This window comes from Solanum dulcamara, chromosome 2 (assembly GCF_947179165.1).
Source record: "Solanum dulcamara chromosome 2, daSolDulc1.2, whole genome shotgun sequence".
In the NCBI taxonomy this organism is placed as follows: domain Eukaryota; kingdom Viridiplantae; phylum Streptophyta; class Magnoliopsida; order Solanales; family Solanaceae; genus Solanum; species Solanum dulcamara.
In genome coordinates this window covers 1,967,229-1,987,868 of record NC_077238.1, presented here as the reverse complement: position 1 = coordinate 1,987,868, position 20,640 = coordinate 1,967,229, and the positions used below count along the sequence as shown (strand labels likewise).

The 20,640-nt window shown below is 31.1% G+C and overlaps 4 protein-coding genes across 4 annotated transcripts; 1 reads left to right on the top strand and 3 right to left on the bottom strand.

Moving 5' to 3' along the window:
* Positions 1–1,008: 1,008 nt before the first annotated feature.
* LOC129874163 (dehydration-responsive element-binding protein 1F-like) lies at positions 1,009–2,335 on the bottom strand. The gene has a single exon (XM_055949412.1). The coding sequence runs from the start codon at positions 1,894–1,896 to the stop codon at positions 1,189–1,191; it is 708 nt and encodes a 235-aa protein (XP_055805387.1). The 5' UTR covers positions 1,897–2,335; the 3' UTR covers positions 1,009–1,188.
* Positions 2,336–3,416: 1,081 nt separating this feature from the next.
* LOC129874154 (ethylene-responsive transcription factor CRF2-like) lies at positions 3,417–4,868 on the bottom strand. The gene has a single exon (XM_055949402.1). The coding sequence runs from the start codon at positions 4,776–4,778 to the stop codon at positions 3,591–3,593; it is 1,188 nt and encodes a 395-aa protein (XP_055805377.1). The 5' UTR covers positions 4,779–4,868; the 3' UTR covers positions 3,417–3,590.
* Positions 4,869–6,180: 1,312 nt separating this feature from the next.
* On the bottom strand, positions 6,181–11,445 carry LOC129874138 (uncharacterized). Its single transcript, XM_055949380.1, has 10 exons — positions 11,390–11,445; positions 9,887–10,115; positions 9,133–9,234; positions 8,709–8,878; positions 8,477–8,610; positions 8,207–8,384; positions 7,268–7,838; positions 6,987–7,099; positions 6,633–6,876; positions 6,181–6,405 (listed from the first exon to the last, which is right to left on the bottom strand). The coding sequence occupies exons 1-10, from the start codon at positions 11,443–11,445 to the stop codon at positions 6,181–6,183; spliced, it is 2,022 nt and encodes a 673-aa protein (XP_055805355.1).
* A 7,460-nt stretch (positions 11,446–18,905) lies between these two features.
* On the top strand, positions 18,906–20,593 carry LOC129874145 (MYB-like transcription factor EOBI). Its single transcript, XM_055949391.1, has 3 exons — positions 18,906–19,161; positions 19,375–19,504; positions 19,671–20,593. The coding sequence occupies exons 1-3, from the start codon at positions 18,984–18,986 to the stop codon at positions 20,236–20,238; spliced, it is 876 nt and encodes a 291-aa protein (XP_055805366.1). The 5' UTR covers positions 18,906–18,983; the 3' UTR covers positions 20,239–20,593.
* Positions 20,594–20,640: the final 47 nt, after the last annotated feature.

The following is a 20,640-nucleotide window of genomic DNA, read 5'->3' as shown; positions in this document are numbered from 1 at the left end:
TGATGGTTTCAAATAAAATTGATCGAGAGTCATATCATTAAAAAATTTACATATGAAAAAAAATATGAGAAAATCGCTTAATTCTCCTTGAGTCGCCCCTAAATACTATAAATATTTTATTGATCGTGTCGAGGCTACATGTACAGCTCCCCCAGGTGCTTACAGAGGATCTCATAATAGGTTCAAAAAAATTGATCGAAAGTTATATCACCAAAAAACTCACAAATAAAAAAAAATGAGAAAACCATATAATTACGCTTGAGTGGCCCATAAATGTTATAAATAACCCTATAAGTCATTTTGCATTTTCTATTTCATTTTCCCTAGTGAATTATATATTTCGGGATACGCGTATGTTAGTCTTGTTTTATTTTAGGGCTAATTCGTTCATTCTAGAATATAATATTTATTTTTATTTTTATTTTCAATTTTTTCCTATTCGATTGTTCAAAATATATAGAAATTATTTTTTACAAGTTCCTTAATACAAAAAAATGACTTTCTTAATGGAAGCAGAAAAATATGTTCCACATCGATAATATCTCATCCAACACACCTCGTCTTCATTTCCAGTCCTACCCTCACCCCTCACTCACCCCAACCTCCCATGATATTTGTTTGAATTTTATCCAAATAGTTTTTACAGAAATATTGAATAAAAGAAAATAAATAAGAAAGTTATTATATTGAAGAAGACTCGTGCAAACTATTAAGGGTATGTTCGATACAAAAGAAAATATTTTTTTTATAAAAATATTGACGTGTCCCAAGTGGTGGATAAAAATTAAAAAACATGATATTAAATAGTTGTGTATGAATAAATAAGACCTAATAGTGATTGATCTATATAAGATAAGTAAACGCACTTTGTAAATAGAGGTACTATTACTATCGAATCAATCGAGTTGAACGACAATTATGATAATATATGCATATTATGCCTTAATATTTATGACAATTATAGATAACAATAATAACGATATACTAAGTGTAATTTCTTAAGTAAAATCTGAGAAAAATAAAATATGCATAAATTTTATATTTAGAAATTTAGGGCCAAACAATTTCTACATCAATACATATACTACTGATCATTATATAAAGACCTCGTTCCTGCGACATTCTAAAAACAGAGCTTGTACCTCACAATAGTTACAAAATTGCTATTCTGGCCAAAAAAAATCTTTATTATATCGTAAGATCATCCAAAACACTAAATTCACCCAACAAAAACCCGTAATTATCCACAATTGGAACCCCTAATTTGTGTGAAAACATCACTTCTTTACCTTCTGAAATTTTCACCCAAGTCCTCTTAAACAATTCTTCATCACCTGCATTCCCAAAAAAAAGATTGCTTTTTTCTTCAACCCCATTTGATGGATTCGAATTCTCAGAATTGTCCATCAATGATTCTTGTTTTTCACCGGCAAAAAGACTGATTTTTTCGTCAATGTCATTTGATGAATTCATATTCTCAGCAACACACATTAATGATTTTTGTTTAAATTCATCACTCGAACAAGATTCTTGATCAGATTCTTTTAAAATCTTACCCTTTTTTGCATTTTTAGCCATTACCAATTCTTCAAATTCAAGCTGCTTAGACTTGTAACTTTCACAAGCTTCATCAACAGTAATGAAAGTACCCAACCAAATCTTCCTCTTGTGAAATGGGTGTCTGATTTCAGCACAAAATTTACCACTTTTTCTCTTTCGAACTCCAACAGGATACAATCTAACGGAAGAATTTTTTGATGTTCTTTTTTGAGATTTCATGATTGGAGAAAAAATAATTAAAGGGGCTATTTCAGTAAAGAAGAGATCAGAAAATAAAATTGGAATGTGAAGAATGGAGGCTAAATTATGAATATATATGACAATTTTCCTATTCATATTAGGAAAAGGATTTAACAAAAACACGTTTTATAAAAGAAAAAAGGAATATTAAAATCTCCAATTTGGTAAATTATCAAATTTAGTCCAAATATCAAATTATATCGTGTCTATCTTCATCTCACGAGTTTTAAGTTTATTCCTTGATTGTGCCAAAAAAATAATACATTACCAGAATATGTTTATGTTTATATAAGGTAAATTATAAATAAAATTTTATACGGTGTATATTACTTGATTCTTATTCTTTTTTCTTTATTTTTTATTTAGTATTTGATATTCATTTTGGGTTCTCGATTATTTCATACTAACGTTGCGTCTCATTATTTATGTTTTAGATCGGAACAAATTACTATTAGTCGCCTATATTTACAAATTAATCAACAATTTTTGGTTGGAACTAATTACCTATAACTTGTTCACGCCTATAGATTACTCGACATTTACTTTGATGAACCGAAGAACCGAATCGAACCCGAAACTAAAGAATCGAATTAGTTTGAGATTTGATCCCACTTTTTTTTATTTTTCATAGAAAGTTCAAAACAGTTGGAACACAAAAATTGTTTAAGATTACAAGTATAAGTCTAAATATCATATTTGATTATTTTCTTAATTTTCATTTATAAAATTTCGACTCTGATTCCTGAACACCTCCATCAAGAAGTTGTATGTCTCACTTAGAAATGTTTTCAAGAGAGTCCAGTGGAGTAGGATCATTTGTAACAAATGCTAAGGGGAAAAAAGGTCCAGTAGCAACAATTTTCAGGATGTGTGTGACAGAAGGTGTGTATACCACATATGAATTGAAAGAAACCGAAGGATATTCCGAGCCACGCAGAGGCTCCAACACAAGTAGTTACAAGGAAAATTGTGCAAGAAATCATTTCTATGAAGAGTAGCACATAGTAGTAGCTGATGTTATAGTGCCAATTCAGTTCTTTTTGACTCTGTACATAGTGTCATTGTGTGGAGATTAAATCTTCTCATGAGACCAACTAAACACACACACACAAGATAAACATTTTTCAACCAAGAAATACATACAAACACACTATGTTGCTTGGATTATTCAAAAATGTCACATGTCGTTTCGTGACATACGAGCTTATAGATTCATATAGCACGTGGTATGAAGTCATGCCATAAATGTGAAGATGAGTTTTAGCCATTACATACCTCGATTCCTGAACTTTAGAGTTGTAATGTCAAATAGATTCGTCTTGACACAAAAATCGAGACTCCATCTCATCAACACTCATTCACAACCATAGATTACATCAAGTCCCGACAGACGACTTGAAGACATCATCCATCAAGCCCGACGAGTCGAATATCCCAAAAATAGTGCATTTTTGAGAATTTAATACAAGTGCGGCAACAATTGTGGAAGTCCAAACAACATAGCAAATGCATATCATATATCTATACATTTAATTCGTACGAAGTAGGAAGGGATCGAGCAAACAGAAGATTTCATCAAAAAGAAGAGAGACTATAATAATAGACAAGAACTCAAATTTCTAATTTGAGGAACACATTTCCATTGATGCAATCAAAGTTTTAATCATAAGAACAAATTCCATAACATATGAACATTTATTCATTGACTTGCAATTGCCACTGTTAATATTCACAAATTACCTAAAATTGCTGCAAGTTTCGAACAGAGAATTTATGGAACTATTATTATCTCAAACAGAAATACTAAGATCATCCAATTCGCTAAATTCACCTAACAAAAAACCATAATTGTCAACAATAGGAACGCCTAATTTCTGCGAAAATTTGACTTCTTTATCACCTGAAATTTGTATCCACTGCCCCATCCACATTTCTTCATCACTTTCTTGATCTTTTTCTTCGACCCCATTAGATGAATCCGAGGTTTGTGCATCCACTCGATCACTAGAAGAAGACCCAACTTCAGATTTTGCAGAACTATCCTCTTTCACAATTGCATTAATAGCCACCTTCAATTGCTCATCCACCATTAACAGTGGATCACTAGAAGAAGAACCAAATTCAGATTCTGCAGAAATAGCCCTTTTCTCTTTTGCATTCATAGGCTTCTTCAATTGCTCATCAAGCTCATCCACCATTAATAATGGATCACTAGAAGAAGAACCAAGTTCAGATTTTGCAGAAATAGCCTTTTTCTCTTTTGCATTTTTAGCCTTCTTCAATCGATCAACTGACTCAGTTGATGAATCTGTGAACTGAGAATCAACCATTAATGGCGGATTGTTCGAAGAAGACGACGACCCAAGTTCAAATTTTGCAGAAATAACCTTTTTCACATTTGCATTTTTAGCCTTTTTCAACTTCTCCTGAAACTCATGTTTCTTAGATTGATAAACCTCAGAAGCCTCTTCAGGAGTATTAAAAGTACCCAACCAAATTCTTTTCTTGCTAAATGGGTCTCTAATCTCAGTTGCAAATTTTCCAGATTTTCTCTTTCGAACCATAGGAGGCAATTTACCAGAAGATTGGTTTCTGTTTTTGAGTGAAAAACGATTCTTTACCTTCGATGAATCCGAGGTATGAGAATCCACCATTAATGGCGGATTTCCAGATTTTGCAGAAATAGCCTTCTCTTGAAATTTTCCACATTTTCTTTTTCGAGCCATAGGAGGAGGCAATTTACCAGAAAATTGATAAAAATCTAATGGGTTTTTGCTATTTAGTGAAAAAGATTGAATCTTTACCTTTTCCTGAATAATCTCATGAACAATCAACTTTGGTCTTTTTTCTTGTTTTTCATCATCTGAAGATGATTCTGTTGCATCTGGGTCTGAGATTTTTACTCTTATTTTCCTCTGGATTTCGATTACTTCTTCTTGATTTTCCTCAATAAAGTCTTGTTTAATTTTGGATTTCATGGTCAAGAGAGTGAAAAAGTGGATTTTTTCGATAAGAGAAGACAAATAGGTTAAAGTAGACAAATAGGTTAAAGTGGTTGGGGAACTATTCCCTCGAAAAACTAATTTTGAGAAATTATAGCCAAAAAAAAATAATTAGATGGCCATTCTTATGATTTTATAATTTATAAAATATTTTATTTAATTTGATCAAGTATTTTACAATTAATATCTCTAAAAAAATTCAATGAAAACGAAGGAAAGAATTACAAAGTGAAAATTGAATTTCATAATAATAAAGAAAAAGTCCAGATAATCACGAACTACTAAGATTCTTTTAAAATATTTTAATAAAGAAAAAGTCCAGATAATTAACAACTACTAAAATTCTTTTGAAATATTTTATTCCATGACGTACCTTTAATTTATTTTGTCATTCGTCTTTTTTTTGTAAAACCATTTTTAAATTTGTATAGTTTTGTAGAAAGCTTGAGAACATTTCAATGGTTTTAAAAGAAAAATATTTGTTAGCTTTTATCTAAGCCAATTACACTAATTCAATAGTTTTCATCCTAAAATGAAGATCTTATTGATTCATTTCTAAATCTGACCGATATCTTGTTAATTTAGTAATTCAATTAGAATGTGACCGGTAAGATGTGCATTTATTTGCTTTTAGATACTTTATACGAGATAAAAGTAAAAAGTATATACTATTATCAATTAATTTATATATATATATATTCTTAAAATACTAGACAAGTATTTGTTGCTCATCAAACATATATTAACTTTGCCTACATTTTTTGTTAGAACATTTCAATACATTGAATCTAATCTGCTCAATTGCCCAAAAGTTCTAATCTTATAGCCAAAAGCTTGAACTTAGATATGTTCCTCAAACATAGATTCTAACTTTCGCTCATAAAACAAATGCTCATAAACAAACGTTCAGAATATATACTTCAAAATAATGAACTTGTTCAGTTGACCACAAATTTTCCTGACATATTGCAAACTATAACCTGCATAAGACATCTGTAATAGGAAAAAAAAAACTATGTAATTCACACTCCACGTTACAAAACGATGAAAATATAACACATGTATACATGAAATACTCCATTTCACTTGCTATATTCCTATCTAACATACACGTAAATTATTCCTTTGTATATGGATGAAGCGCCTTCAGGTACCCTGCCATATAACACATGAACACAATTCGCGAAAGACATCAAACATAAGGAACACTTGCAAAATAAACTAATGCGAATGCAAAGAAAAACGTCACAAATATGTTCAACTTCAATTTTTTTGTTTCGAGTTGCAATACTAGACGGTATTGTAAAACAAACACAATTATTCAATAGAAGGCTTAGTGTAACGAAGAAACAAACCATGATCATATTGGCATCCAAGATTATGTATCGGGGTCAATTTTGTCCACAATATCTACAGGAACAACTGGAATAGAGTCCCACCACTCCTGTAATCTCCTATTTCCTTTTTCATTTTGCTTGTTTTTCCCTATCTTTGACGCTGCCACAAAGCCATACGACGCCAACGCCATAAGAATGAACTTAAAAGGAACCACGGCTAAAATCACCGCAGCAATGACCAATGCTACCATTACCATATCTGCGTGCTGCAATGGGAAGCGGATTCAGGATTTAAATTCAAGGGATTCAGCCTATAAGCTCTTAGCCTTGTAGATGAACCTCAAACTCGTACATTTGAGATTATGAGTTCAGAAGTTATTATTTATTAAAACTCGAGTGATCATCACACACACACACATATATATATATAATGCTTTGCATAAAAGATATTGGGCAAAACAATACAGGGCAAAAAAATAACATATTGATGTACCTTTGGAGCTTTCGAAACCAATACTGACCAAGTTTTCAGTATAATTACATTCATTGTTTGGATCAAATTGTAGACGCTTCTCAGTCCCTGTTGAGCCGACACTATACTTTCCATCGTTGACTGATCGGATCCAGTGTAGACAACTATCCTGTGGACCTTATCTGGCATCCTCTTTCGTCTTGCCCATATCATCGTAGAGACAATTCCCAATAAGAGAGCAGCTATTGCCTTGCCGATCCACTCTCTACATTCACAAGCATGTGTTAGCTCTTATAGGGACTTTCTAAAACAATTGAAGTTTACTGTTGGACGTCGAACATAGGCCAGTGACATAGCAGGAATACAGAAACTCACTTGTAAATAACAACCATCGTCGTCACCACAAGAATGGTACTGGATAATGGCCTTTCCCATGAAAAAGACTCTTCAACATATGGAACTAACTTTTTTAGCGGTTTAAGCAGACCCTAAGGAAAAATAAAACATGCTTTAGCACAATCGATATGCAGCATAAAGGTACAAATACATACTGAGAACTCTTCAATTAGGAATAAGAGATGCATAATACTCGTAAACAGGACTTCTATAACTGAACGATAGATATGCATTACCCTCAAAGCGGAGTAGCAACCTACCATAAGAACCTGGACACTATTGCCGATTCCTTCGTCTTTCAGCTCCTCAACCGTAGCTTTTGCCACTTGAATTTCTTTAGCCTCCTCCCTCGACTGATCAATAGCACTCTCCAATGACGAAACATGGTCGACTTGTACTGGCGAAGTAGTGATGTCGTCATTAATATCTTTTTTGATTTCTTTTAACTCTACACTGGGAACAAACAGTTGGGAGACATTAAGGCTCCTCAAGATCGAGCTAGCACTACACGGGTGTCTAGTGTCGACTTTCTTCAAACTCTCGGCAAGCTCTTTAAGTACGTAATCTCCCTTCGGCAATTCATCGAGCAAGTCAAAAATTAGGAAGTTCTTGGGACCCGGAGATGATATCCTAAGCATTTCTCTAGCTGCATGTAGCCTAATGATTCCTAGTATTGTCCTCGCGTGCATTTCCCACAACTCCAATGGTGAATCTACTTTGAACTTCCGTAAAAATCTATGCAATAGCATAATTTCCTTCACAAGAGAAAGCCAGTGGTCTCGTCTTGTTGAGCTAGTCATTTCTGGAAATTCGAAGACAACCCCTTCTTTCCTAAATGGAAAACACAAGCCATTATATCATGATCTTGCACATATGAAAAGCCACATAAAATATATTTTTTCGTAATCAACTATGAAGTTTCACATATAAGTTGGCCTGGAATTGGTGATAACCTCAAAAATACTGCTACATCAGTTTCAGATCCTCCGAAAATGTGTTACTTTTTACATTTAAAGGATCCGACATAATCCCGTTGACATTTTTGAAGAGTCCGAGCAACATATCCATAAAGTGTTTAAGATAACAATTACCCATTTTATCATGTCTCTAGTAAATGAAAATACAATTTAATCCTTGAGGAAAGCCTGGAGAACTTGAATAACTGCTGCCAACATATTTTGAGTATTAAGAGTACTTACAATTCAGATGATTCATAAACTACGGCTTTGTCGAAGAGAGGAGCACCCCATGGACCCGTGGCAGCTGTCTTGACACTTTGTTCACTGTCTTTCGAAAGATCAAGCTTAATAGCCTCTTTATAAGAGATAACCCCAGATGCCTCGAAGTAGAGGGCATAGTTCGTTAGCGTCAGCCTACCTAGAAATAAAAAGTACGTTAGCAACTATATCTCACTTAGAATAATCCCGAGCCACATGAAAACACAAATCAAAATAAAAGGCAAGAAATACCAGGCCAACTTGTGCCTCCGATGTGGCGCACTACTCTCAGCGAACTTGCAGTTCCTTCTACGTGTAGTATGAACTCATCGTCCGCCATTTCCATGCCTGTTGGGGTTGTTTGTGTTTGCAAATGCTTCACACATCTAATCAAATAAAGTCAACCAATCAATCAGTCGATCAACTATGCCTCAACCCCAACAACTCTATTATATTTTTTTCCGAAGCGAGAAACGAAACTTACTTTTCAATCTCTTTCAGAAACATATCATAAGCGGGATAATGAAGTTGATTTTCTGTAGATGCTGTCAGCGTCTCGAAAGTAAATCGTCCATTAACAATATCGGCTATTAAATGTACAAGCGTCCCCATCCACAAGAATGCATCCTCTCCAACACCTGGTTCATTGTCAACCTGTCAAATCAAACGTAAATGTACTGTAAGAATCTAAGGATAACATGAAGATTTCGTGTAAATATCTATTAGCTTTTCATTTTTCTTACTATCATCTTAAGTTGAGTGGTGCAGAGAAGATATACATATATCACTTATCAGGAGGCGTACACCAGAGGAAATATTTGAAGCGACAAGTGATCAGAAATCCGAGTGTCTATCTAGTAGCACAATGTGACAAAAGAAAATTCCAAGTTAAGATATAAGTTCCTTACAAGGAGCGGCATGACATCCGAGTAGAACAACGAAATGTCATCTTGTTCTTGAGGCACTTTACAAGTTACTTTCCTATCTTCTTTTTCTTTTGCCACGCACTCCTGTAATATAAAGGAAAACCATGCCACATAATTTGCACATTTTCATCAGGGAAAAAAAATCTAACCGTTGAACCATTCTTGTTCCCTTTGCTAAAAAAAACAGAATCACTAGTCTCCCACATATTACAAACAAAAGTCTGGCGACTTGTTAAGAGTAATTACGAGAGAAATATGGATTATGATCCGTAATAGACATGGAAATGTACCAGCATCTACTTAAACTCATAATTATAGGGTAATCATCTTACACTCGGCGGACAAATAAATTGCTAGAATTAAAAGAATCCTCTTCATGAAACAGTCTCACGAATTTCTTTAATTTCCTTAACTTAAACAATAAACGACAGAAGAGTCTGTAAAACAACGATGCTTGTATTTTCCTCGGGATTGAGATGAGATAATTTTTCTCCCTGATCCACTCTAGACTAAGAACTTTCAAATGTAGGCCATTCTACTAAATGTATGCATATGAAACTAGTATAGTTATGCACGAAACGAATACATCAAACCGTTTAGGATTAAAACATAGCAACTGCTGGAGCTATTGGGATCAAATCTTTATAATTTGATGCTAAAAGTAAACGATACACAAAATCAAAGTTGTAGTAAAGACAGAGTCAGTGGATTAAAAAGTAAAGCAAAGGACATTAACTGAATGCCTCTCTTCATCAGCTGAACTCGGCATTTGCCATGCTAACATCATATCAAACGTGATCCGACTAAAAGAACCATCGACTAACGTCTCCTCCAACTTACTGCATACGTCGGTGAGGGCCTTAGAGCAGCAAAATTCCACCAACTTCCTTGAATAAACCCCCATTTTAGGCTCCCATCCATCCTCAAATTCATGGATTAATTCATCCACAGAGGTGCCCAACCTCCTGTGACAAAAAACATACATCAATAACTATTGAAAACATAATTAAATACGTAAAAGTGTGCTCTTTTTGGCAGCTTAAACTTTAGTTGAAATTGTCACGCAACACACTTTAACATGGTAACAGAATGGACAAATTTCTTTGTTCGAGTCTTACTGCTACTCATGATCACATGTTTCGCCCAGGAAAAAGAATCAAGCCCTCATAGCTCACAATGCACACGTGTGGGGGGTGTTGAAGACATAATTAAATACGTAAAAGTGTGCTCCTTTTGGCAGCTTAAACTTTAGGTGAAATTGTCACGCAACACACTTCAACATGGTATCAGAATGGACAAATTTCTATGTTCGAGTCTCACTACTACTCATGATCAAATGTTTGGTCCAGGAAAAAGAATCAAGCCCTCATAGCTCACAATGCACACGTGTAGAGGTGTGTTGAAGACATAATTAAATAACAAGTGTAAATATAAGTGTACTCTCTCGAACAATTTAAGTCAACATAAATGGTATGATAATGCACTTAATTACACGAATTCAAATTATGCGAGCTACCTAGGTTAATTAGTTTTCACAATCTTGTATATATGCTTGTGTGATTCAAAATTGAAGAGAAGCTCGAAATTCAAATCACTAGAAAGTGAAATCATGTACTCCATTGTTCCACGGACCTTTCCAATTTCGAAATTCAACCAAATTCTTATATTACCTAACTTTTCATATATCTTATAAATACTTTAAATTTTCAATTATTATAACTTATAATACTTTTTACTTAGTTTTTTAAATATATAAATTTTATTCAAAAAATTTGAAGAAAACATGCTCAAATTCACCATCAAACTTAAACCGTTTAATTTATTTAGTAAAATAAACACTAACACAAGCAAAAGTCATGTCCACATTTTTAGTAATATAATACCTCATCCCAGCAGTGGAGCTAGATCTTTTAATAAGAAAATTCAAAATATAAAGAATAAATACACAAATAATTTTTTTAAAAAAAAAATACAATTTTTTGGAGAAAAAAATTGTAATGAACCACTTATGCTCCTAGTTTCTGCCTAATCCATTCAATAACAATAACAACAACCACTATAAGTAGTCTAATTATCTCATAAGCAAGATCTGAAAACACAGTATGTATGTGTATCTTATTTCTATCTTTTAAGAACACAGTTACGTTTTCGATATAAAAAAAAAAATAAGCATAGAAAGTAGTACTATAGTATACGTAATAAATAAAATGAAACAAATTTAGAAAAGAGGAAAACTAACATAGCACTTGTATGAATAACGTCGTTGGTAATGGAAGAAAGATGCTTCTTTTCCATCTTTTTATCAAAATTAGAATAATAATTCAAGGTTTTTGTGTATAAATTTATTTTTACAGAATACAAGTTCCAGAATGAAAAAAGAAAGAAAAAAAAGAGAAATTTATAGTGGGCTTCGATTCTTTGGGATCTGTAAGGACACGTGTTCAACATGCAACAACTCATGCCCCTTATTCAGCCCTCACTCGACGTTATCGACATTTTCCCTATATTATCCTTTACGTTACTAAAATAGTTATCTCGAATTATTTGTCAATTTATAAAATTAATTAAAAATATTTATTTTATTTTTATAATTATTTTAAAAGAAAATAAATTATAAAATTTTCTAAAATATAAACTTTTAAAATATAAATTAATAAAATTATTCTTTTTATTTATTTTAACCAATATAGAAAACAAAGGATTGTAGTCGTTATTCAACCTATCCAACCGACTCAAGATTTGAAGAAGATGGAATACTATCAAACACATGTACATGTTAAAGCATGTCATGCTTGGTGTACATGTTATATATATATATATATAGTTAACGTATATCATTGATAAGCTTTCTAGCTTATGCAGACAGCTAGTGAAACTCTTCAAAAGTGTCAGAAATCTCCTCATCAATGGCATAATTAGCTAAAAATGTCTTCTAATCCACTCCTTGGTTTACCTAATAATATATCTTGAGAATGCCCTAAAAATTGAGATTGAATATAAATATATCATGTTTTCCCAATTGACATAATTAAGAAAGCCGCGGACACAACAACTACATAAATATCTTCATGATCCAAAAAAATTACTATAACGAAAAAATAAATATGACTTTTTAAATAAGTATTATATCATGTGCTTGAAGAAATTAAAAAGGCAATGAATCGAATCTATCTTTCAATGTATAAATTCTTAATAATCATCAAAGGGGAAATTATCCTCAAACTTGTAGATGCCACTACACTTCCCAGCCATTAATCTCAAAATTGCCAGCTTGATTTACAATTTTTATTTTCTTCATTCAACATATTAAAAACAGGAAAATATAAAAATAACATAATGTTTTTATTTGTCTAATAAAATTAATTAATCCCAAGCTTTGGAAACTAAATAAAAATTTAGCATGTCTAACAAAAAGCTGTGGCGGGGTAATTACGATCATATATATCTTATAAATAAAAATAATAGCATAGAGATAAAGCATTAGTTCATTTTTAATTAAAGATTTTGTCACGACCCAAAATGGGCCGTGAGCGGCACCCACACTTAACATCCTAGGTGGGAGAACCAACAATACAAACATCAACTAATAAATATGACAATAACGCGGAAGCTCAATTAAATACGTTTTCCCAAAACCTGAAAGTCATCACATGAAGGACATTTAAATTCTAAAACTAAGTCTGGAAATATCAAACACCAGAATAAACAAATAACAAAATGTGTCCGAAAACTAAAGACACTATGTCATAACCGAGAGAATCCATCACGAGCTAGAAGGATAGCTCACCCTGAAATCTTCTGAATTGGAGACTGACTAGAGCTGAGGTCGAGTCGAAGCCGATGGAAAACACGCTGCACTTCACAAAATAAAACAAAGAAAGATACACGTAGGGGTCAGTACAGGGCAACATGTACTAAGTAGGTATCATCGGCCGACTCAAAATAGGAATCAATATGCAATAAATAATAGCGGGAAATCAACCATAGCACTTAACAGGTGGCAACCAACAAGATCAAGTGACAACACAATGAACAATTTCATAACCAATCAACAATATCAAGATCACACCTGAGTACTCAAACCTTCACATCACACTCTTTTGGATAATGAGTTATTGGAGATTGGGTAGTATTAAGTCGTTTTAATTTGTTTTCCTTTAACATTACCGTGCCGGAATGTGACACCCGATCTAAATATACCGTGTCGGAACGTGACACCCGATCCAAATATACCGTGTCGGAATGTGACACCCGATCCAAATATATCATGTCGGAACGTGACACCCGATTCAAATATATCATGTCGGAACGTGACACCCGATCCAAACATAATTAATTTATCATTCTTCATAATTACATTCCACTTCATTAACAATATTTCATCAAGCCTTCTTTATTCAATGCACCATTTTTGATAGGGCAGGTTCAAGATTATGGATTTCACGATCTCGGGATTTCAGATCAATCACAACAACATATCAACCATCCAAACCACAACAATTAAATGCGTAGTAAACTTCACACATATTACTCAATGAATATCAATCACTATTAAAAGTCTATCTATGATATAGAATAAAAACCATAGCCTACCTCCACCGAAGAACCAAAGTCAAGCAAGCTAATTCACCGGTGATTTCCCTTTCTTTGATGTCTCAGACTGTTTTCAATCTATCAAATATATAATATTTATAAGTAAACTAGTCCGTAGACACCAATATTATTCATATGTTTAACCTAGACCCAACAACTCACTCAATTCTATAATCAATTTCCCTAAAACTCAAGCCTAGAGTTTCAGTTTCTCAAGTATTAAAAAAAATCTAATGATATTCATAAAATAAAATATACCTAATATTTAATTACCTATTTTAATATACTAAAAATTTAATTTTATAGAGTACCCATAACAAAACAAGAAAAGAAGAACATCAAATTACCCTCAAGTTACAAGACAGTAACTTGAACTAGACAAAAGCCATTAACTATCCATCCTAATAACTATTTTATCATTTGTTAATAACTTTCTCACTATTGCCAATGATTTGCTCTCAATCCTGGGCCTCAATTTTTCAACCAAGCATCAAATTGCAGTGCTTTATTTTACAATTCTAAAAGTTATACTAATTGTTAATTACGTATAGAAAGATTTGAAAGGTTCCACCCAATTATATAATATTCATATATGGGTTATCTAATCTAGCCCTCAATTTACACATATTTAGAATGAGATTTACCTGGCACTTATCAATTTCTTGGTTTTCTCTCCTTCGGCGCACGTAAGCTGTTTTTTCTCTTTTCTTTTCTAAAATAATTATGTACTAGAATTAATAAACCCGATTCTTTTCCTTTAATAATTGGTATAGAGTGTTAAATAAATTATTAACTTAGCCCACTAATTAAATTAGTTATTTAAATTTATCCCTCAACTAAATAATCATAGTTATAGAAAAGTCCAAAATACCCAATTAAAAATTTACGGGATGAGTCTTTTAGGAAATAAAAAGTTCTAATACTCAAAATGACCTAACGGGTCGTTACAGATTTTGAATTAGAATTTTAGATATGAAATTGTCTTTATTAATTAGGAGACGCTTCATCTCTCAATATTCAATTTTCTACCGCAAATTCAAATTTAATATAGTTCCAACACGAATATCGAACATCAAGTGGGAACAAATAAAAAAATATTCATTCACTCTTAATCAAAAGTCTCGAATTCGAGCAATGAGAATAGTTTTGTCTTTTGGTAAAAAACGATTTACTCTCCAAACTAAAATTTTCATACAAGAACATATATTAGTCCTGAAATAGTTCTCCAAATTGAGTGAAACTTTTCTATGCGAATACAAATTAATCCAGATCAAATTGGATATCAAATAACAAGTAGAAAACCAATAAAACTTTTATCATTTTGCTTATAAATGTTTGATAAATGGTTGAGATATACTAGTCACTTTCTCAAATCATAAACTCACTTGAAGTGAAAACACATGTAGTGTGGGGAGCATTAATTAGTTATTGGTTTATGTCCATTTCTACAATATTGTCAATCTCATCAATCAATCATTCATTTTGGAATTAGAATTATGATATCATTGATCAAGGATCAAAACAAATGGATCCTAAGTCCAATTCTTGATTTATTCATTAATTTACTCATCAAATTCTTATCCTAATTCTCTAAGGTCACATGCATAGTCACTAACTTTATATATTTCCCAAAGTTGGACAAAAAACAAATCATCCATTTCTTCCCACTATACCTTATTACTCAATATGGAAACTATGTCCCTTTTGTTAAGAATATAACAAAACTCTCTCTATACACTCCGTTTTCCACTCTCAATAATTGATTCTCATTCTTTCTACTTTAATTCACATCATTCATTTTTTCTTTTCATTGTCTTTTGGTGAGTGAATTCATTTTTTTTCTTTTTGTCTTTTGAAGTTGAGGAGGCAAAAGAGGGGTTTAGACTACATAGGATTTAGTCATGTGTTGTCTACTCTCTTGTATCTATTGGAATGGACTTAAAAGTAAATAGAATACATGTTTACCACTCTTAACTTTGCCATTAAGACTCATTTATACATGTTTCAATCATTTGGCCATTTTGGCCATCTAATTTATAAAATATGTATGACTATATTAATAGTGCATACTTTATTTAATATATACATATATTATACATATAATATGCATATATTATACATAACATATATATTGATAGTGTATATGTTGTGTGTATTTCGTCCATGTTGATAAACTAGTTGACTGAAGATTATATATTCTTAACTTTCCCTTTACATAAATACACTTTTTTTTCTTTAACCACGTAGTATCTGAAAATTCACTCATCCAACACCTTGATTATAATTGTAATTTTAGTATAAATAATAGATTATGAGACATATAAAATTTCTCCTTGCGAAAGTAAATCTATTATAATCATAACGTAATTTATCGATAGTCGAGAATTCTCACGATAATGCATTCCCTTTAGAAAAATGTTATCATTGTCAACACTATTGAGCTTTTTTTATTTATTTATAATTTGGATGCTGCTAGCTATTTTTGTATATGTTTGCCACTTACTGAATATCACTCTGTAGAGATTCTTTTGACATCTTTGAAAATTACTCAAGGGAGGAAGAATATGTCTATTTATCTCATTATTATATGAGGTGCTTTGACATTAAATCAAATATAAATGGATAAAAGATTTTTACCTATTTCTGATGTTTTTTTTTCTTTAGATGCCTAGCTAATTTTCTTATGGAAAAACACACTATGTAAGGTAAACATGTATATTATTTGTTGAATCCTTTTAATTGGATAGTCTTACTAATTTAATTGATTGACTATCTAAATTTTCATTTTATTGACGAGGATTTGAATTTCCATCTGATAATCTCCTCTGTCATTTCTCCTTCCCCTTTCCTACCCTCAACTTATTTATTTTTAAAAAATATTTTTCATTTCTTCATATATTTATTAATTTATTTATATTTAACTCCCCTTACTAAAATACTTGTTTCATCACAAAATTTAATCTCAAAAATAAAATTTCTAAAAGATAAAGTATACGTAGACATTAGATGTAATTTAAATATTACTCTAAAATAAAATTTCTAGAAGTAAATTTGAGGACTTTAACACATACTATCCTCTTGGCCCCTACCTTCAAACTCTCAAATAACTTCTTATAGTACTTTCTTACGAATCATCCACTAAATTATTTTAAGGCTCAATATTGGATACACCACTTAGTTTGATTCCCATGATCAACACCTATTACAATGACATCTAGTTCATAATATTCCTTCCAACAAAACATTATTCTAATACAAAGAACTTAGCATTATAAAAACTTTGAAAACATCGAACTTTTTGGATTTGTTAGCCATTTTGATGACTCTGACTTAAGAATAAACATTGGGCTTCTAAAAAGATTTTGTAAATACTCTCTCTAACTCAAAAGATTTGTCATATTTCTACTTCTTCTTTTTTTAGTATTAAACGGTAAAAGCTTTAATTAATATTTTAAGATATATTTTTTACGAAACATGAAAAAAATTAATATATATTTTATATAATTCTTATATATCTAAAAGTATAATATTTATATATTAAATAAAAAAAGATATCATTATTAATTCTAAATAAGTGAAAAATGATAATTAATATGAGAATAGGAATAAGCATAGAAAGAAAAAAAGAGGAAACATCACTATCTTGAAAACACAAAACAAAAAGTATTTTAATTAATATAATTTCCATACATTTTCTTGGCAAAGTTCTGGTTGCCGCCCTTATGATCAAACCACATAATCCCCTATTTAATTTACTTGGGCATAAAATAATATTTTAGTTATATACTCCTAATATTTTAGTCAAGCACGTTTCTTACGTAATTAAAAACGAGGGAATAATATAATATAATATAATATAATATAATATAAGTGGCAAAGTGAAGAGAATCAATTTCCAAGGAGGCAGCGAAAAAGATAAGTTCATTTTCAAGATCATACTTTTCTTGACTCCCTTTTTTAGCTCAAGGATTTTCTTTCCATGCAAATTAATTAATTAATTAAATAAATTTTACTTATTACATTTAACATATTAAGTAAAATTATATATTTTTAAATTATTAATTAATATAAATATTATAATAAAATATTTATATTAATTATTTTGTGCATAGCGGAAGTTTTAGTGTATCGAACTGTCTCTTTTATTATTTTTTTAAAAAAAATATTCAAAATTTAAATTGAATAAATAAAAATAGGCGAAGGAAGTAACAAATTTATTCAATTCAATGTGATTTTCTTTACATTGTATCAAGACATATTTACTTATCTTAATGCATCATCTAGATTATGTACTTTTGACACAATAGTATAATAGACAACCTAGCTAGAGCACTATGTATTATAATAGACCCAACCCCCTACCCACTACCCACCCAGATAAAAAAAGATCCCATCACTTTCTTGTTCAAGAACTTTATATATATATAATTTATGTACTTAATAATCTCACTTCGTCTCATTTCATAAGAAGGTGTTATGTTAATTAAACAAAAATTATTGTATTTTATAAATAAATAAAATGTATAATTTTAAATATGTCATAATATTTTTATAATCCTAAAATTATATAATTAAAGTAAAATATTAATCTTATTTTACATGAAAAATGTTGAACTGAACACCAAATTTAAAAAAGGAAAAAAAAAAGCTTTTAAATATGTCATGTCATTATTGTAACTTTGAAATGATGTTATTAAAGGGAAATCTGAAAATTTAAGCTAAATTATTTCAAAAGTGAAATAATATTTATTTTTTTTGGGGGGGGGGCGGCGGGGCGGGGGGGGGGGGGGTTTGTTGGAGGACCAAAGAGTGTTGAGATTTATATGGTCAATATTTATTCTCAAGTGAAAGAAAAGGGGTCCATCCACATGCATTTAGAGCACACTACTTAGAAGTTCATACAAAGATCATTATTATTATTATTATTATTTACTAATTGGCATAATATTTCCATACTATCTTAAACACACAAAAAATAATTAAAAATTCCATTTGAGTTTTTATGATCCATAAAGTTTGTACTATTTTCATGTGGAAAAAATAACAATTCACTCTTTCTTTATTCATATATTTTTTTCTCTTTTTGACACGTATGAAAAAAATCATTTATTGTCATCATCTATAAAATACCTCACTTGGCTTTAAATTCTCTTTCATTCTTCATCAACAAAAAAAAATCCTTTTTTTTCTACTCTCTCTTCTTTCTAGTTCCTTTAATTTATTTTTTCTTTATTTTGCATATGAGCAAAAGTATATTACTAATGAGTAATAATAATAATAATAATAATAATTCATCAAATGAAGATGAATTATTTGAGCTAAGAAGAGGGCCATGGACTCTTGAAGAAGATAATCTTCTTATTCATTATATTTCTACTCATGGTGAAGGTCGTTGGAATGCCTTAGCAAAATGTGCTGGTAATTTTATTTTATTTTATTTTATTTTATTTTTTAACATAAGAAATATTTTTATAAAAAATATACATTTTTTTATTATGTCGTAATTGTGTTTTTGAACTATCAAGTTCAAAACGAACCTTTTACTATTATTTATTTTCGTCTTAAAATAAAACATTATTGATGCTTAATATTGGTATATAAAAAGAAAATTCTCATTATTTTTTTTCACAGGATTGAAGAGAACAGGAAAAAGTTGTAGACTAAGGTGGCTGAACTATTTAAAACCAGATATTAAACGTGGAAATCTCACTCCACAAGAACAACTCTTAATTCTTGAACTTCACTCCAAATGGGGAAATAGGTAAATTTACTTTCAAACATGTGTGATTTATAGTTTACGGATTTAAGCCAGTGTCACTAGGTTGTTTATATTATACTCCTTAGGGGTACATATAATGTGGGATTACCTTTCTAATTTCAAACAAGGTATTATTAAATTTAAATAATGAATACGTCTTTGCCTCTAGGTGGTCAAAGATTGCTCAGCATTTACCAGGAAGAACAGATAATGAAATCAAGAATTATTGGAGAACAAGAGTACAAAAACAAGCAAGACAACTCAAAGTTGATTCAAATAGCAAGAAGTTTGTTGAAGCAATCAAGAATCTATGGGTGCCAAGATTACTTGAAAAAATGGAACAATGTTCTTCATCATCCATTGAAAAAAAACAGAACCTTTCAGTACTTCCTAATTTACCCTTAACCAATAATCAAGAACCTAGTACAAAACAGAACAAATCCCATGATACTAATAATAATAATGTTAACAACACAACATGGGCTTCACTAGAAAATTTAAGAATCAATTCATCAGATTCAATGAATGTGCTGACAGAAAATTTCAATTCAATTCATCAAGATGATGAGTGTTACCATGTGGGAAGTTTCATCCAGCAGCCAGAGCATTTTACATATCAAGAAATGTCAATTTCAGAGTGTGAGGTGGCAGAAGCTAATTGGTTCACTGATGAAGGATCATTGTGGAACATGGATGAGTTTTGGCAATTCAAAAAGCTAGAAGATGTAAACATCTAGCTAGACTTGGGCAATTTTCAAAAGTCAAGAAAGGGATGTGTGAGTGGGGGGGGGGGGGGGGGGGCAAAATGCAAATCATAATATAGTATTTGAAAGTCTTAGCTTAGCTTTATATCACTTTTGATAATGCCTATATGCTATGGACTATGGTTTTTAGTAGGTTTTAAAAAAGTTCTAACTATGACTTGTACAGAGGAAATATCAAATGGCTACTCTTTAAGTGTCTATTAAGAAATGTTTTTCTTGATTTTTTGTTTAATTATTTTTCATGTTTTTTTCTATTGAGAACTCCGAATGTGTGAACTTGCTCATTTTGCTGGTTCCAAGCTCGAATAAAGGAGTTGTCGGTGTAAAATTTGTTAATTTATGATAAATCAAATAAAGATTGTTCTTTTATTGAAA

Excerpts from the sequence above, each read along its gene's own strand:
- LOC129874163 (XM_055949412.1), bottom strand. The coding sequence starts at position 1,896 with ATGAATAGGAAAATTGTCATATATATTCATAATTTAGCCTCCATTCTT.
- LOC129874154 (XM_055949402.1), bottom strand. The coding sequence starts at position 4,778 with ATGAAATCCAAAATTAAACAAGACTTTATTGAGGAAAATCAAGAAGAA.
- LOC129874138 (XM_055949380.1), bottom strand. The coding sequence starts at position 11,445 with ATGGAAAAGAAGCATCTTTCTTCCATTACCAACGACGTTATTCATACA. Across the intron at positions 8,879-9,132 it reads CGGATGTCATGCCGCTCCTT|GTTGACAATGAACCAGGTGT; the intron begins GTAAGGAACTTA and ends TTGATTTGACAG. Across the intron at positions 8,385-8,476 it reads CGGAGGCACAAGTTGGCCTG|GTAGGCTGACGCTAACGAAC; the intron begins GTATTTCTTGCC and ends TTTTATTTCTAG.
- LOC129874145 (XM_055949391.1), top strand. The coding sequence starts at position 18,984 with ATGAGCAAAAGTATATTACTAATGAGTAATAATAATAATAATAATAAT. Across the intron at positions 19,162-19,374 it reads TGCCTTAGCAAAATGTGCTG|GATTGAAGAGAACAGGAAAA; the intron begins GTAATTTTATTT and ends TTTTTTTCACAG. Across the intron at positions 19,505-19,670 it reads CACTCCAAATGGGGAAATAG|GTGGTCAAAGATTGCTCAGC; the intron begins GTAAATTTACTT and ends CTTTGCCTCTAG.